The sequence below is a fragment of the Phasianus colchicus genome, chromosome 32, assembly GCF_987193195.1.
Source record: "Phasianus colchicus chromosome 32, bPhaCol1.hap1.1, whole genome shotgun sequence".
In the NCBI taxonomy this organism is placed as follows: Eukaryota; Metazoa; Chordata; class Aves; order Galliformes; family Phasianidae; genus Phasianus; species Phasianus colchicus.
Genome location: NC_143467.1, coordinates 88,616 through 106,098, shown reverse-complemented (window position 1 = coordinate 106,098; position 17,483 = coordinate 88,616). Strand labels below are relative to the sequence as shown.

Here is a 17,483-nt window from a genome sequence, read left to right as displayed (position 1 = left end):
TAGAGAGCAGTAAGGTCTTCCTGAGCCTCCTCTTCTCCAACTGAACAACCCCAGCTCCTTCAGCCGCTCCTCGTGAGCTCTGTGCTCCAGACCCCTCGCCAGCCTTGGCGCCCTTCTTTGAACCCGCTCCAGGGCCTCGATGTCTTTCTGTCAGTGAGGGGCCCAAAAGTGGACACAGCACTCGAGGTGCAGCCTCACCAGAGCTGAGGACAGGGGGACAATCACTGCCCTGTTCCTGCTGGCCACACCGTTCCCGATGCAGGCCAGGATGCCATTGGCCTTCTTGGCCACCCGGGCACACTGCTGGCTCATTTCAGCCCAGCATCCATCAACACCCCCTGGTCCACTTCCTCTACGCATCTTCCAGCCGCTCCGCCCCCAGCCTGTAGCGTCGCCTGGGGTTGTTGCAGCCAAAGTGCAGGACCCAGCCTTTGGCCTTGTTGGAACTCATCCCATTGGCTTCAGCCCAGCTCTCCAGCCTGTCCAGATCCCTCTGTGGGGCCTCGCTACCCCCAGGCAGATCCACACTTCCAGCCAGCCTGGTGTCATCCGCAAACTTCCCGAGGGTGCACTCAGTGCCCTCAGCTCATCAAGAAAGATCTTGAGGAGGACAGGCCCCAGCACCGACCCCTGGGGAACAGCACTGTGACCCACAGATACCACTTTTCTCACAGATACGTGACATTTTCATCCAGGAACACTATTTTAGTCCCCTACACATGATCTCTTCCACCAAAAAACAAGGACATTTTCTCCCAGATAGACCACTTTTCTCCTATGTGACCGATTATCTGGGAAATACCCATTTTTTCCTAAAAATATGGTGTTTACTCCCAGAAATACCAGCTTTCTCACATACATGTGATCTTTTCCCCCCAAAACAAGACATTTTCTCCCAGAAATACCACTACTCTTAGAAATACCTCACGTTTCATCCCAAGAATACTACTTGACGCTCCTCAGGATCACACTTACTCCCAGTAAAATGGCAGTTTCTTCCAGATAGACCAGTTTTCTCCCAAATACACGACATTTTCTCCAAGATAGACCACTTTTCTCCCAAAGACGGGACATATTCCCCCAGAAATACCAGCTTCGTCTTAAAAATACGGCCTTTTTTCCCAAAATACCAGCTTTCTCACAAACACCTGTCATTTTCCAACGAAGGATGCTACTATCTCCCAGAAACAGCAGTTTTCTGAGAAATACCTGTCATTTTCTCTCAAAAGTACTACTTGACACTCCTCAAGAGGACATTTTCTCCCATATTTACTGTATTTTCTCCCCAAAGGACCAGTCGTCACACCAAAAATACCACAGTTGCTCTTGAATAGAAGACATTCTCTCCCACCATTTCCGAGTTCTCTCCCTCAAGTATGTCATTTTCTCCCAGAAATACCACATTTCAGTGGTAAATTTCACCTTCTCTTCCAAAAAGAGGAGATTTGCTCCCAGAAATACCCCTTCTCTTAGAACTACCACACGTTTTCTCCCAAAAATACTGGATGACAATACCAAATGGGACACTTGCAAGCAAGAAGAGGACTGGCACAACTGCAGAGCGGTGCCATCCTCATTGAAGAGGTGATGAGGAGTGTACAGGGAGGGGGGCTGGGGACATGTGGGGTCTGCTGTGGGTGTGACATGGGGTTGGTGGTGTCACCATTGTTGGTTCTTCCCTTCACTGGATGCCACTGGGAGTCGTTGAGTGTCACTGTCTTCAGGTGACACCGTGACACAGGGTGACCTCGATGTGGAACAGCCGTGATGCAGTGTCCCCATCCCTGGCTGTCACTGTTGTTACCGTCATCTGGTGTCACCATCACTTGTGTGCCACCATCTATCGGGTGACACCATTCCCTGTACTCTGACCACCGCATGGGGCCAGGCACAGGCAGCTCTGCGTTGTCACCATGCTGTCACTGAGCCTCTCACTGTTCTTTGTCACCCCTCCAGGCCCGCCTAGAGCTGGACCTGGTGACACTGGAGTCCTCTGGCGCTGTCACCATCGTCTGACATGAGGATGGGGACACGCACGGTGGTGAACTCTGTGCCACCACCAGAGGGGACTGTGTGACACCAGCGTGGCACAGCCGTGACGCGGTGTCATCGTCATCGGGTGTCACGTTCGGCAGCCAGCATCGGATGTCACCGTCATGCAGAGGGGACAAAAGGACCCCCTGGGGATGTTGAGCCGAAGCTGGGGACACTGTAACCAGCTGGAGGACTTCCTGGAGAAGTGGGGACACAGCATCGTGCTGTCACACCACCAAAGTTGGGGACACCTTCATGGCACCCTGGTGGTGTCATGTACTGGAGATGGGGACACCCCCACAGTGTCACCCCCACGGACCACTTTGTTCCCATGGGTCGGGGGTTGACACCCCTCACTTTTGCAATTAAGGTTTATTTTTCGATAATGGGGGTTAGGGGATGTCCCCCCCATGTCCCCATGTAAACTAAGCATGCACGCTGCAGTTTTCAGCCTAGGCTTTTAAGAGCAAAGCCAGAAAATTCCACACCGCTCAGTACAAAGCTGTGCGATGATGAGAGTGACTCAAGCTCTGCCCAAAGGATGAAAAGTAGCATCAAAACGGCTGAAGAGAGGGGGGACAATGAGGCAAGGTAGCACTGCAGAGAAGTCAGGAGAACACCTCTGCCTTCTGGGATCAGGCGGCCGGCGGAGCCTCTCTTCCCCCAACAGAGACGCCTGCAGGGTGAGGGGCACACGCTCACTTCTGCTCAGTGCTGCCCTGAGAAACTCAGACAGCTCGAGACAGCTGTTCTCTAACTCAGCGCGCCTGTGCTCAGGCCGTGCTACTCGCAGTTCTGTGCACGTGCTTTGCAGGCAGTGCGTTTATGGGCAGGGCCAAGGACTGGTGCGTCCATTGCTTCTATAACCTGCAGCATCCCCTGATGGAGATGTGGGAGTTCTGACCCAGCGCCGCGAGTGGAATAACGAGGAGGTGGTGCAGCAGCTCACTGAGTGCCACTGGACAAATCAGGCCGTGTGCTCTTTGTGAATACAAAGCTCCAATTGTTTATTGATGGACCGCAACCAGAGTGCCAAGTTGGGCTGCTGCCACGAAGCCGCTGCCTTCTGATGCTCCTCCACTCAGTCCTTCAGCTGCAGCTTCTCCATCATCTCCACAAGGCTGTTCATTGTGGAGGACTGGAAAGAAAGAAAGCGAGCGTCAAAGTAGGACACCGCTTCCCCCAGCATTCTACAATCCCCTTCACGTCTGACAGACAGAGAACAACAAGAGCCGTGTCTGTGCTCACCGAGGACTCACCTCTGCACGTGCAGCGGCAGCTCTCAGAGCAGCCTTCTTCATTTCTGCTCTCCTCTCTTTTTGTCGTTGTCGTCTTGCTATAGAGAAAGAGGAGAGAAATTCAGTTTGTCAACAGCAAAACCGCGGAAACATGGGTACATGAAAACAGGTTAGGAAGCCTCTCAGGGAAGGGTATTTCCAGTGGGACAAGCAGAAGGCCGTCATGGATTTCATGGGAAAAGAGAGGGTTACACTTTCTGGCACTTCCTTGCCATTGGACTCGGCAGCCTTCTACTCTTTTCCCCTCTCCGCAGAGAGAAGGAGAAAGCAAAGCAAATCCTAAGCAAACTCCATGCACCTGATAAGGGAAGCACCTCACCAGGGCAGCTGCAGCACCTTCCTACCTCTTCGCTTTGAGGTCCGGAACTGCTCAGTCGGTGCTGGGGCAGGCCCAGGGTGTGTTGCTGGAGCTGGCACACCGCCTCTGCTCTGATGTGGGCTCTGAGCCTTCTCCCCATCGCGCTCCACCTTCACTTGTTTCTTGGCAGGCCACAGCTCTGCTTTTTGCTCCTCTTCCTCCACTCCCTTGCGCTTTCGTGCAGCCATGGTGTTGGAGAGGGAGTGGTTGTCAACTGCAGGGGAAGGTCTTTCCCGTCTGCTGGGACCTGCTGTTCCAGGAAGCCCTCCTGGAGCCTGGAGAGGAGCTTTTGTGTACATCTTGCCGTTTGGCTCACCACCTCTCCCTGTTCGAATCAAGCAAGGGGAAGCAGCAAGATTAAAAGAGAGTCACACACTGCCTTCGGTCTGCAAAATGGGCCACAATGCTAGGAACTCTCGAGTGTTCACAGCAATGGACCTTGGGATCTTGGCTGAACTGTGGGCCATTTCCAATTGGGACAGGAAAGGCAACTGTAATCCCCAGGGATTAAGATCTCAAGCAACACGCAACGACAGCAGTCCCAGGAAAGGACAGACAGAAAGCCTAACTAGAAAGACAGTGCACCAAACCCAGATGCTGCTGTGTGTCTGTACCTCTCTTGGGGGCTGTGCCACACTCCATGCTCCTCCCCTGGCTTCCTGCAAGGCTGCGCTTCACTGCAAGCCTGCTTGCATCAGCTTCTGTCAGAAAGGAAACAAGAAAGACATGAAGAGCATCTCTTTGGAGGAGCATTTTAGCACAGCCAACCACAAACTTCTGCTCCTCAAGCGTAGTTTCTTCAATTGGCCTTTCTGCTGCTACAACGCTGTGCCATTTCTGCAGTCAGCACAGATCTGCAGTGCCCTTTCTTTTCTCCTCCATCCCACACAGCCCTTCATGCAGCCCTATTTAGAGGCAGGTACCCACACCACAGCTCACAAGAGCTTCTTACCTGGGGAGGCTTTCCGTTTCCCCCCAAGCCCAGCACCATTCCATGGACGCGCAGGCTCCGTCCCTACAACAACAGATTGTGTGTTGATTTCACAGACACCAGGAGCAGCACTGTCCTGTTAGCCCACGTCCACCACAAAAACCAAAAGACACTCTTCTACAGCCAGAACAGAAACTGATCTTTAAACTGCAGTGCGCTTGCACAAAGCACTACTGCTCTCATTCCCGCTCAGGTGGCAGCAGAGGAACCCTGGTCTGCCTGACAGCTCTGCATGCTGCAGAGCAAAGCTGCGTCAGCACACAAAACGCTATCAGCTGCAAAAGTCGAGACACGGATTTTTTGTCCCTACAGGGAATGCACTCAGCTCTGAGCACCACCACTTACACACACACTTCTGTCTCACTGCTGCCATCTGTTGCTGTCGGCCTCTCTAATGCTTCCACCATGGTTACCGGACATCCCTGCAGTGCTGCACCGCTCAGAAGTAATACTTAAAATGCATTCTTCCATACTTCATGACAGAGGACTGAAGAGACTCACTTTTGCGTGGTGCTAAGGATGGTCCGTCCCCATCGCGTCCCTCTGTGCGCTGCAAGGCGCTGTTGGATCTCTGGCAGCCTGCTGGGTGCTGCTCCCTAACACAGGGAACCGCGCCGTGCTGCTTCTGAGGAGAGAAAGAAAGGAAGGGCCATGGAAACGGGCACCCAACGTTTGCAAAGAGATGCAGCGTTCCAGATGGTGCCAGAGATGGGTATCAGAGTGCTGAGACGTTAGTTATCACTAACGGAAACATTTGGGAGCGCATTCACAACATCTGCACGCGCTGGAATTTCTGGGCATATCCAGCTTTCTCATCGTTCAGGTGGAGAAGACGGGCGCTCTCAGACATCACTTCGGGGGGTTAAACCAACACACCTGCAAACACCAGCATTATTCCGAGGGAAACAGTGACTTCAGGTGCCACAGTTCAACCCATGCAAAATTACCGTACACAGCCTTAGCTCTTCACCACTATTTCTTCCCCACCCTTTACTACTGCAGGCAGCTAGAACAAACTTCTCAGCAGAAACCCAGGGCAGCTGGCAAACCATAACCAGGCGCAGCTGGCAGGAGGGCAGTGCCCGCTCTCTGCTCCCACCCTGCCCCAGCAGGTTAAGGAGCCTGGCAATGCTGTCCTGTTGCTGCAAGTGCACAACCCAGCCGCTTACTGAGCTAACAAAGGACCAGCAGGGCTCCCCCTGCTCCACCCCTTCCCCTCCAAAACCAGAGAAAGGAGAAACCCAAGCGAAAGAAACCCAGCCATACCTTTCCACGCGCAAAGCAGCGATGGGAACTGCGTCCGTCTCCCTGCTGAGACATGCTGGGGAACGTCTCAGGGGAAGCTCAAGTTCCCAGGGTCCTCTCCACAGGGACTGCCCGCACTGTTGGAAAGAGCTGGCTTCACTCTCTCTTCAAGTGCCTCGATCCCCAAAATCTCCTTTTGGAAAGGAAAAAGGAACCCTAAGGAACGAACCTGCAAGTGAAAAACAGTGAGGAAGAAGCATTTTCCCAGCATTCTTCTGCTGTGCAGTTTAGACTCTCGGGCAGGGCAATGTCTCGAAACCAGCTGGTTACAAGGACTGTCCCCAAAATACACCCAGCTCCTGTACAGCTGCCATGATTTCTGACAGCAAGCGTTCTCCATCTCCTCAATAGTTACGCGCCTTGAAGCACATGGCTGGTGTTGCTGTCCTGAAGAAAACTCCCTCTGTCTCACTGCCAGCCGGGACGAGGGCTGATGCAGTGTGCCCACCCCAGCCCAGCTTTCCTGCTGAGACACCTCCCGGCAACCACCCAGCACCAAACCCAGCTTACCTGCTCGGCCTGCTCAGCCTGAGCTGTGCCCAGCTCACGCACACGCCACAGCGGTGCTTCCGACGGGCTCTCACAGGGCGATCTCTCAAGGAAAGCTCAGTCTCTGCGTGCAGCACGCTCACCAGAGCACCAGCTCTGCTCACCGGCTGTGCCACAAATGCTCCCACCTCGGCGATGACTGTGACCTCAGCGAGTGCCCGCATCACTTCTGTGCTTCCATCATAAGCAAAGGGCGTGCTCACCTCCCAAATCCAAATTTTAGGAAACCAACACCACGGTCTCCCAACGGGTTTATTTAAGTAAAAGAACAGAGAAATTAAGATGACCCTCGTGCAGCCAGTTCTTGCTCAGGTGCTGCACGATCGGACCAAGGAGATGTTACCCCCAGGCTGCCTCCAGCTTGGAGGATTTGAGCTCCCAAGCAACCAGCAAGCATTTGGACGTGCCCTCCCCCTGCTTTTTACAAGGACAGACGAGTCCTTCTTGGGATGCCAGCTATTCTGCAAAGGCGGAATAGCTCTGTTCTTGGGCCGCAGCTCTATGGCCACGCGCTTCTCAAATACTGGGGCTGCATTACCTCCTGGGCATCCACACATGCTCCGACTCTCCCGCAGGGTTTCTGGCTTCCTGCTGGGGAGCTTCTCATCTTCTTCTGCAATATCATTCCTGCCTCCTCTGGTACCATCCTGGGAGATGCTGCAGAGCTCATGAGCCTGAACTACCTTCCTCCCATCAGCAGCTGCTCTTGGCTTTAAAGAAGTGCCAGCACCTACGAATCAGCTTGGAGAAAGTAATTCTGGGGACCCAGAGACACTGCAAGTCTCAATGCAGCTCCCACAAGAACGCTGCTGTTAAATCCATAGAATCATAGAATGGATCAGGTTGGAAAAGACCTGAAAGATCATCGAGTCCAACCGCAACCTGACCATACTCCCCTAACTCTAACAACCCACCACTCAATCATGTCCCTGAGCACCACATCCAGAGCTCTTTAAACACGTTCAGGGACAGCCAGGACACATCCCCAATTAGCCAGGACTGCTGAAGGATGATGGAGAGTGGCTTGGCAGCCACATCTGCCAACCCCCTCAGCACCCCAAGGTTCAATCCATCCGGCCCCATGGCTTTCAAAACAGGTTTTGTTTCTTTAATTATTGTCTCCCATTCTATCTTTTCTTTTAGAAAGGAATCTAAAAGATGGAAAGTAAGAAAGTACTAAACAAAATGAATCAAAAGAAATGAAAAAAGGAAAGAAAGGGGAAGAGATGAAAAGAGACGGAAAGAAAAGGGGAGAGGGAAAGAAAAGGGGAGAGGGAAAGAAAAGGGGAGAGGGAAAGAAAAGGGGAGAGGGATAGAAAAGGGGAGAGGGAAAGAAAAGGGGAGAGGGAAAGAAAAGGGGAGAGGGAAAGAAAAGGGGAGAGGGAAAGAAAAGGGGAGAGGGAAAGAAAAGGGGAGAGGGAAAGAAAAGGGGAGAGGGAAAGAAAAGGGGAGAGGGAAAGAAAAGGGGAGAGGGAAAGAAAAGGGGAGAGGGAAAGAAAAGATGGAAAACAGAAAACAAAATCAAAAAAGGAAAAAAAGGAAAGGAAGGGAAGAAAAGAAGAAAAAGGAAAGGAGAAAAAACCATCCTTCCATCACCATTGCTGCCACAAGCACTAAACCATATCCTGTAACTCCTAATCCAGATGCCTCTTGAACACTGCCAGGGACGGCGACTCCACCACCTCCCTGGGCAGCCATTCCAGTGCCTGGCTGCTCTCTGAGAGAACAAGTTCTTCCTTATGTCCAACCTAAACCTCCTCTGGTACAACTTATGGCCATTTCCTTGGGTCCTGTTTGTTGCCTGGGAGAAGAGGCCAAACCCCTCCTCATCACAGCCTCCATTCAGGAAGTTGTAGATTGCAATGAGGTCTCCTCTGAGCCTCCTCTTCTCCAGACTGAACAACCCCAACTCCTTCAGCCGCTCCTCGTAAGGCCTGTGCTCCGGACCCCACACCAGCTTTGTTGCCCTTCTCTGGACACGTTCCAGGGCCTCAATGTCTTTTTTTGTAGTGAGCGGCCCAAAACTGAACACAGTGCTCAATGCGTGGCCTCACCAGTGCTGAGTACAGGGGGATGATTCCCTCCCTGCTCCTGCTGGCCACACTATTTCTAATGCAAGATGCTGTTGGCCCTCTTGGCCATCTGGGCACACCTCTGTCCCTGGAAAGGTGATGGAACAGCTTGTGCTGGATGCCATCTCCAGACAACTGGAAGAAAAGGAGGTTATCAGGAGTAATCAGCAAGGGTTCACCAGGGGGAGGGCACGCTTGACCAACCTGGTAGCCTTCTACGATGTTGTCACTGGCTGGGTGGATGTAGTGCATGTGGTCTACCTTGATTTCAGCAAGGCATTTGATACCGTCTCCCACAACATCCTTATGACAAAGCTGAGGAACTGTGGACAGATGAGTGGACAGTGAGGTGGGTTGAGAACTGGCTGACTGGCAGAGCGCAGAGGGTCGTCGTTGGTGGTGCAGAGTCCGGTTGGAGACCTGTAACCAGCGGTGTTCCTCAGGGGTCGGTGCTGGGTCCGGTCTTGTTCAACATCTTCATCAATATCCTCGATGAGGGAATAGTGCTCACCCTCAGCAAGGGTGATCTGTGAGGCCCCGTGTACTGAAAGGCAGCCACACGGTCTCCCCAAAGCCTTCTGTTCTCTGGGCTCAACAAGCCCAAACCTCTCAGTCTCTCTCCAAAGGAGACATTCCCGATGCTTTGAAGCCTTTGAAGTCACGTTCCTGATGTCCAAGTTACGTGCCCATCATGTGTTAATGCTGTTGTGCCAATCAGTGGGCTCAACAGCTGCAACAAAGACACCAACGTCTTTGGGATAGGCTTATTTTACTGCCTATGACAAAATAAAACCAACAGTAATATTGGCAGCATCTATAGCCAAAAGAGAAGCTTAGCAGTAAAGGGAATAAGCAAGGCAGTGGGCCTACTCATTGCCACGTGAGCACAGCGGTGAAGAAAGATCCACGACCAATTGCCCCAGCACTTTACCATCAGCCAGATCCGCAGTCACTGGGGAGCCCCGTTTGCAGGGAGGATCTGAAGAACCTCTCCCAGCCATGGGGAAGTTGCACAGCAATGCATCCATCCCACGAGTGAGGCGTCCAGAGCCGCTGCAAGCAGCTCCAGCCTTTCTAGCACACAGTAAACCAATGTACGGAGCAGTCCGGGGGAACAGCCGCTGCCCTCTTTCTCCTCTTGGTTTTCGCCCCGAAGCCTGGCCAGGGCTCAAGGGGAACAAAAGGCGTCGTGCTGTCAATCTTGCTGTAGCACGGGCCTCTTTGGCAAGACTGTCTGCCCAGCCCCCCCGCGTCGGGCTTCGTCGGGTAACGAACTCAGCAGCAAAGCTGCCCTCGGCTCCTCGGGGAGAGCCCGCCGTCGTCACGGAAACGCAGCGTGACAGCACGCAGGTCCCAGCAGCCCGGCTGATGTCACCGGCGCCGTGACTTCCTCTGCCTGCCCTGGAGCCGCAGCCCGAGAGCTTTCCGGCCCCCGGCCTCCCTCTCCCTGGTCAGCGCCAGCGCCGCCAGCTTTCTTCTCGGACAGACGTGAATACAGAAAACGGCAGTCGAGTCCTCCGCCTGCGGGGCAGCGGCTCAGCACGGCGCTGCTGACCGTTCGAGCCGAGCCGAGCCGGAACCGAAGGCGGCCGCCCGATTCTGCCGGGCTCGAACGCGTCTCGATCGGCGGGGTCGGTCCCTCTCTTTCGGGGCTGCCCGGCTCGGCCAGGAGCCGCTCCCGGACACCGGGCGTCCCGCCGCTCGCAGTCAGCCGCCGGTTCTCAGCCGGCGGCGCCCCGCCGCGACGCCGACTCCGGAGGACGGCTCCGTTCTGACGCGGGACGGACGGGGCCCCGAGGCGCGGGGCGGGCGGCGGCGAGGACGCGGGGCGGCGGAGCGCCGCTTTCCCGGCACGGAATCCCGCGGCCGCCATTGGCGGAGAGCCCGCGCTCGGCCCCGCCTCCCCCGCTCTCCTATTGGTCGGCTCGCGGAACGGGGCGGGCGCTCCCGGCGGGGTCGTTTGCGCCCGCGGTCGCGCCGTCATTGCGTCATCACCGCGCGCGTCCCGCGTGGCCCCGCGCCGTGCGCCCGCTCCGCTTCCGGGGCCCCGGGGCCCGCGCCCCCGGATCCTTTTCCTCCGCGCGGCCTTCCAGCCGCTCTGCCCCCGGCCTGCAGAGATGCCTCGGGTCGTCGTGACCGAAGTGCGGGACCGGCGCGTGGCGGTGTTGAACGTCGTTCCGTTGGCATCAGCCGTCGGTCAGCCCGTCCAGAGCCCTGTGCGGGGCCTTCGTTTCCTCAGGCGGATAACGGGAGGATGCCGGAGCCGAGGGGCGGTGGGAGGGAGGCGGGGAGGGGAGCATCCTGCCGTGCCGCCAGCAGCCCGGGGGCCGCATGCTGTGGGTGCCGGCACGAAGCTCCGCCGTCCGTCAGCACGGGAGCTGCGGTTCTGGTGCAGCAGCAGGAGCTCAGCGCAGCCCTGCAGAGAGCGGTCCGGCGGCACGGGAAGAAGATGACGGCCTGGAGCGCGAGTGCCTCAGCAGTGTCTGCAGCCTGCGAGGAGCTGAGCCGGGCTGGGGAGAGGAAGGTGTGGGAGTCCCGGGGAGGGACACGCGATGGCAGCGTTATTGGCAGGATCAGCTGCTTCCTCCTCCACTCCCGACGCCGAGCACTGGTTTCCTTTGAGAAGCAGCCCACTGTCACATCTGTGGGGTTCCGCAGGACACACAGACATGGGGTAAGTTTAGGTTGGATATCAGGACAAACTTCTGTGCAGAACTTCTACAGCCGTGGGTGGGATCCCCCTGAGCTCCCCTTCTCCAGGCTGAGCAGCCCCCCCTCTTTCAGCCTCTTGTCATGGCAGAGGTGTTCCAGTCCCTTCACCATCTTGGTAGCCCTGCGTTGGATTCTTTCCAGCATGTCCAGCTGTATCCTGTACTGGGAGCCCAGAGCTGGACGCTGTTCTCCAGCTGCAGCCTCCCCAGTGCCGAGCAGAGCAAAAGGAATGGTGCAGAATACTGGTCCTTACCTGCTACAAGAGAAGTCAGGACTAGGGCTATGATGGGAGCGCATTGCTTTATGATTGACGTGGAGAACTGCTAGGAAGAAGGCCTGGTGGGCCTGAACACAGATGCCGGGTGGTCCAGCTTTTGTTTCACTGGAAACCAGGTACTCCGTGGGCAGCAATATGGAGATATGTTCTCCATGCAGTTGTGCCCCCGTGGCTTCTTTCTGATATGCTTGGGAAGTCCCACTAGAACAGGCTGCCGTGTGAGACAGAAGTGAGAGAGAAGCATCAGTTGTGTGGGTGGAGTTTTACTATCTCTGTGTTCACATCTTTTATGTTTGTCTTCTTTTTTTTTTTCCAGTTCAACTCTGCGTGCGTCAGTCTGCCTTTGCTAAGTCCTTTTCTTGTGGCCTTAGGCAACAATCGAGGGGGTCTCAAGTTTCAGTGCTGAGCAAGAAGTGCAGGCACTCAGGAAGGCCATGAAGGGCTTTGCTAAGTTGATCTCCCTCCATGGTCAACTTTTATTTTTTCCCCAGCACTGCGAATGGCTGCTCTGGTGGTTTGATAGAGGGAAGCATAGCTGCTTGCACTGCTCTGCTGCACAGCTGCCCTAAAAATTGTTGGAAAGCGGAAACAGAACTGCCCTTCGTGTCCCGAAATGCAGCTGCTCTGGTGGCATGGGTCCTGGCAGCTTTGTGTGCATCGATGTAGTCCTGGAGCTGTTGAGAGCCGGCTGTGTGAGGGACTGGAGGTGGCACAAGACCAGAGGGCACTTCTGATCCTTGTGCAAGCATCCTGACTAGCTTCCATTTGTTTCTTGCAGGCACGGATGAAGATGCCATCACTGACGTCTTGACCAAACTAAATGTTTCCCAGCGTCAGCAAGTTCTGATCACCTCTAAGAGCACTACTGGCAGGGTGGGTGGTCTGCAGAGATGCATGAACGTGGTTGTGTCACTTGGGCGCAAAGTGAAAAACGACCCAATCTCTACAAGAGAAAGGTCGGCAGAGACTTCACCTGACCAAGGTTGTTTTGTTCTTGTTCAGTTCAGAGCAGTTGTTGATGCAAGGAGGGTTGGAGCCTGAAGAGGAGTGCTGAACAGCTCAGTTCCTCTGTCCTCAAAGGCCGTCCCTTCTGCCAACTCCTTTCTCCTCTTCGCCTTCTAGGATTTGATTGATGACTTGAAGTCGGAGCTGAGTGGGAATTTTGAGAGGGTGATCATTGGGGTGATGACTCCCACCACCATGTATGACGTGCACGAACTAAGGAGGGCTATGAAGGTTTGGAAATCTTCCTTTTGTATTGCTTAAGTTCTGGCCAAGGACTTACTGCTTTGTTATGCATGTCTTCTCTCTCTTAAAGAAACCTGGTTGCACATCACAAGCAGGTGCTGGTATCTTAAGTCTTACCTTGGTGATTCCCTAGGGAGCAGGAGCAGATGAAGGTTGCCCGATGGAAATTCTGGCTTCTTGCACCAATGGAGAGATTTGTGGCATTAATGAGAACTACAAGCTTAATAAGGAGTGCGAAAGGCTCTCTTGTCAGTTTCCTTCTGTCTGCGCTTCTTAATTGGAGGCTGTAGCACTAATGATGATGGCTGGAGTGCTGCAGTGCTGCTGGGAGCCCTGGGCACAGTTCTGTACTTAGCTAGGTTACAGCTGGCAAATGTGGGCAGCACCCAGGTGGTGGCCCTGCTCCTAACGGATGCTGTGTGTGTGTTCTTGCTGGAATATGGCTGCTCCCTTGAGGATGGCATCGTATCTGACATATCTTCCATGTTTCGAAGGGTCCTCGTGTCCCTCGCAACAGTGAGCCAAGCTGAGAGGAGAAGGGGATGAATCTTCAGAGCTGTGGGCACAGCTCTGCACTCAGTGGTGAGGAGCTCCAGGCTGGCTTTTTCTCACCCTGTGTGTCCCATGGCCTGCTCCTCAAACACAGCCTCTCCGGGGAGGGAACTCTGACTCTGGGTGTGCATGAGTGCTGTGGGCTCTTCTTTAAATGTCCCAGTAAAGTGGGTTGCTGCTCGTTTCACAAGGAAGCCCAAAGTACATCTGAGCTGCGTTTCATTTGTAAGCTAGTGTTCCCTTTGAAGGACTCCATTATCCATCCCCAGCAGCTTTTCATGAATGGGGAATTCTCAGGAGTTGCTTCCAGTAGATGCTCTGGTGAACTGAGTCTTCTATCCTTGTGTCTTTGTAGGGAAACAGAGATGAAGGAATGTATGTGGATGATGCCCATGCTCAGCAAGATGCTCAGGTGCGTAGTAATGTGCTTCCCAATCTATTCTTGTGCAGGTGATGCATGGTGAAGAGAAGCCAGCCTGTGAAATGGAAATAATGCTTTTAGCCTTGTTTGCAAGTCTCTAATGAGAGGTCTGTAGACAGGCTGGCTACTTGGCAGGGGCAATGAGATTTTGGCTGTGGGTTGCCGTGCCTGGTAGGTACTTGTTGGAAAATATCCGTGATCTAGACAAGTATGCGCCAGCAGTGCTCTAGCTGCAAGGGATTTAAGATCTCCTGTACGCCCAGTCTTCTCCATGAGCCTTACTTTGTCACCCCTAATGTCTTGAAGTGCCTGTATGAAGCGGGGGAGAAGAAGTGGGGAACAGATGAGGTGCAGTTTATGTCCATCCTCTGTACACGGAACAGGTATCACCTAGTGAGAGGTAGGACCCCTGCACAGTGTCCTGGGTTTTTCTTTCCTTCCTTGTTTGTGTGTGATGCTTTTGTAGGAGCTCTGTAGCTGTCCAGTAGATGTGAACTCTTCTGAGGCAGCAGGTGTCCTAGAGAGAGCCCCATTGCATCCATTCCATTCAGGCTGTTTTATTCCCTCCTGAGACTGAAAGGGACTTGAGAAACCTAAGTCCAACTGGCTGCAGCTCCAGCATGGAAAGCAGAGATCATGAAGTGTGACTGCCATTGGGGCAGGGGGGAGAGGAGCTAAGAAACTTGATTAGCAGCACAAAGCAGCAGGTCTTGAAAATGGTACTAGCTGTGGTAGGCCAATTAGCAAGACTGTTAGCAGTGAAAATGAATTATTTCTGTGGGACGATCCTGATTTAGCTGAGAGTGCTGCAGGGATGAAAGAATGTTCATGCAGTATATGAAGAGCTTGTTGCAAAGCGGTCCTTTGAATCTCTTTGACTTTTCGCCATGGACTCTTCCCCCTAGTTTTTGATTGTACAGAGGCATTGTTAACAAGGACATAACAGCATTAAATCTGAGATGGCAGGAGACCTGGAAGATGCTTTGCTGCCTGTAGGTGAGCGCTCTGCTTTTAAATGTTGTCTACAAAGAAATGAAATGATTAGAGGTGCTGTGTCTTCCCTTGAGTGACTGTTATGTACAGGTTTGTCTTTGTTTATGGGCACAGAGCAAGGCTGGGTGGGACTTGGAGCACCCTGGTGTAGAGGGAGGTGTCCCTGCCTATTGCAGGGGGGTTGGAACTAGATAATCTTAGGGGTCCCTTCCAACCCAAACAGTTCTACGATTGTATGCTTTACAGACCCAGTCAGATGAGAAATGTATATTGTGCTGTATGGTATGGTGTGCCTGGCCAAAGGGAGCTTTGGCAGCAGAGGTTTGCTGTCAGGAGGCATGAAAGCCTTCATGCAAATACTGCTGTGTGCAGGCACAGAGACATCAGCTCACAGCACATCACTGACTGTGGATGCCTGCACTGCGTTTGCTGTTTGTTGGCCTGGAGTTGCATCTTGACAGAAGAAACACTTGCACCAAGAAAGTGCTGCAGCGGTGTGGTAAAGCTCCTGCTTCTCCTGACCTGAATTCTCTTGTTCTTGTCTCTCCTTACAGTAAAGTGCATGCGAAACAAGCCTGCGTGCTTTGCTGAAAGACTGTATAAATCCATGAAGATAAACAGATTGTGGAGTAAGATTGCTTGCTTCTTTCTTGCATTTTCATGCTTGAGTCAGCAGCATTGTGGCAGTCGTGAGATGGAAGCTGCAGCCAGCCAGGAAACTGGCTTTTCTAGGGCAGCTCAGGCTTTTCTGCACATCAGGGTAATAGTCAGGAGCAAGCTGCTAATGGATCGCTCCATTATGCAAAAATGCTCTAATTAAGAGCAGCTCCTGCACAAGACTGAGCACTGAGACCTTTGTGTCTATGGGTGATTCTCCAGCAGGTTCTCTGTTAGCTGCATGTGGCTGCTTTGCTTTCCAGGGCCTGGGTGCAGATGACAACACTCTGATCAGAGCGGTGGTGTCCCGCTCCGGAATTGATATACTGGGTATCAGAAGAGAATTCCTGACCATGTATGGGAAGTCTCTCTACTCCTTCATGAAGGTAAACTTGTCGATGTTAGACACAAAAAGTGGGATTTTCTGAGTGCCTTTAAGGAGATGATCCCCCCCGACACCTGTTGGGCATTTTAGAGCAGCTGAGATGAAACAGACGTTACAAAAACGTACTTAAAATGTTCCTGAATATTCTTAAATTGTCCAGAAGATGCAAATACTGCAAAAAAAAAAAAAAAAAAAAATCTGTCTTAGTAAGAATTTGACTTTGGTAGAACTTAAAAATTATTCGTATTCCTTCTTTTTTTCTTTTCTCAGTAACTCAGTTTGCTGTGGCTTTTTCTCGTTCTCTCCTCTCCTTTTTTTTTTCTGCACTCTTCTCCCTCTTTTCTCTGCCCCATTCCTTCCTTTCTTCTTCCATTTGCCCTTCCCTCTTTTGCTGTTCCCTCTGTTCTCCCCGCCCTCTCTTTTTCTCTTGTCCTTTTTAGATCTGCTCTTCTTACCTCTTTCTCCTCCCCTCTTGCTCCTCCCTCTTCTGTTCTTCCCCTTAAAAGCTCCTCTCTTCCCTTTTTCTTTGTTCTGCTCTATCGTTTCTCTCCTCTCCTCTCTTCTTTGTGGCAAGAGGGCTCCGAGCTCCCTTGCTGGTGTGGCGAGAGAGGCGCAGACTCCCTTGCTGGTGCAGAACGAAGGACCTTTATTGTAGGTGCTCACAACCTTTTATACCCGCGCAAAAACAACTGGTTACATGTAGGAGTCAGGCGTCTCGTGTGTGTTTGTGTCTGGCTCAACTTACTGCTAAGCTTTTTTACACGTTAGCAAGGTAATGACTTTGTTTATCCCACAGGGCTGCAAGTGAGACACTGGGATATGGGGTTGTATAGGGACACAGGGGGAACGTGAGGATGTGGGGAGTGGGTTGAGGTAAAAAGGGGGGTGTGGGGTGGTGGTGGAGTGCTTTTAATTCTTCTGGAGAGGGGACGGGGGGCCCTGTGGCCCGAAGGTGTGGCCCTGAGCCATAACCCCATGAGCCATAACCCAAGGTGACCACAAAAGCCCGTATGTGCCACCTTTACCTCACACGTTGCCTTCTCCTGAGCAGCACTCTGCTCTTGCAGCCTGTGGCCCGTATCCCCATATCCTCCCCAAATGCTCCCATGTTCCTGTGCACCCCTTTTCCCCATGCCCCCCACATCACTTCCACCCCCATCTGTGCCCTACACCTGCGCCAGCTCTGCATTCCTCTCCTGCAGCAGCCGCCCCTGCCCCAGTATAGTTCAGTTGTATGGGATCTGGAGGGAGAAGGGGGTGAGGAGGAGCCCCAGGTGGGTTGTGGGGGTCCTGGAATAGTGATGGGGGTCCTTGTCGGGGGCTGTGGGCGTCTGTGAGATGGCTAATGGGCCCTGGAGGTGGTAAGGGAGGTCTGAAGGAGGAAATAAGGGGGTTCAGTGGGAGTCCATTGGGGGAACTATGGAGGTCTGTGAGGTTTGGGGCCAGCTATGGGGGAGGAGTTCCAGGTCTGAGGAGGTCATTAAGGGGCTCTGGGGGGGGCTCTGGGGTGCCTACAGGGGTCTTGCCGGGGAAATATTGAGGGAGCTATTGAGGCTCTGAGGAAATTATATGTGGGCTGTCATGGCTAGGTAAAGGGTTACGTTGGGGAAGGCAAGGGGCAGCCAGGGGGA

The 17,483-nt window shown here is 53.3% G+C and overlaps 1 protein-coding gene and 1 long non-coding RNA gene across 3 annotated transcripts; one reads left to right on the top strand and one right to left on the bottom strand.

Moving 5' to 3' along the window:
- Window positions 1–3,010: 3,010 nt before the first annotated feature.
- On the bottom strand, window positions 3,011–5,249 carry LOC149913945 (uncharacterized). The gene is made up of 6 exons (XM_090128178.1): window positions 5,183–5,249; window positions 4,643–4,705; window positions 4,305–4,391; window positions 3,677–4,015; window positions 3,294–3,370; window positions 3,011–3,172 (listed from the first exon to the last, which is right to left on the bottom strand). Exons 3-6 carry the CDS (start codon window positions 4,330–4,332, stop codon window positions 3,116–3,118), a joined length of 501 nt encoding a protein of 166 aa, XP_089984304.1. The 5' UTR covers window positions 4,333–4,391; window positions 4,643–4,705; window positions 5,183–5,249; the 3' UTR covers window positions 3,011–3,115.
- Window positions 5,250–10,639: 5,390 nt separating this feature from the next.
- Window positions 10,640–15,576, top strand: LOC149913944 (uncharacterized). 2 transcript variants are annotated; one of them, XR_016460777.1, is made up of 4 exons: window positions 10,640–12,469; window positions 12,719–12,832; window positions 13,752–13,808; window positions 15,365–15,576. It is a non-coding gene; the product is annotated as an uncharacterized LOC149913944 (long non-coding RNA). The 2 variants fall into 2 exon arrangements; XR_016460776.1 differs by lacking the exon at window positions 15,365–15,576 and having other exon boundaries at window positions 13,752–14,117.
- The last annotated feature ends 1,907 nt before the right edge of the window (window positions 15,577–17,483 follow it).

Excerpts from the sequence above, each read along its gene's own strand:
- LOC149913945 (XM_090128178.1), bottom strand. The coding sequence starts at position 4,332 with ATGGAGTGTGGCACAGCCCCCAAGAGAG. Across the intron at positions 4,016-4,304 it reads TGGCACAGCCCCCAAGAGAG|GGAGAGGTGGTGAGCCAAAC; the intron begins GTACAGACACAC and ends TGATTCGAACAG. Across the intron at positions 3,173-3,293 it reads CTGCCGCTGCACGTGCAGAG|TCCTCCACAATGAACAGCCT; the intron begins GTGAGTCCTCGG and ends CTTTCTTTCCAG.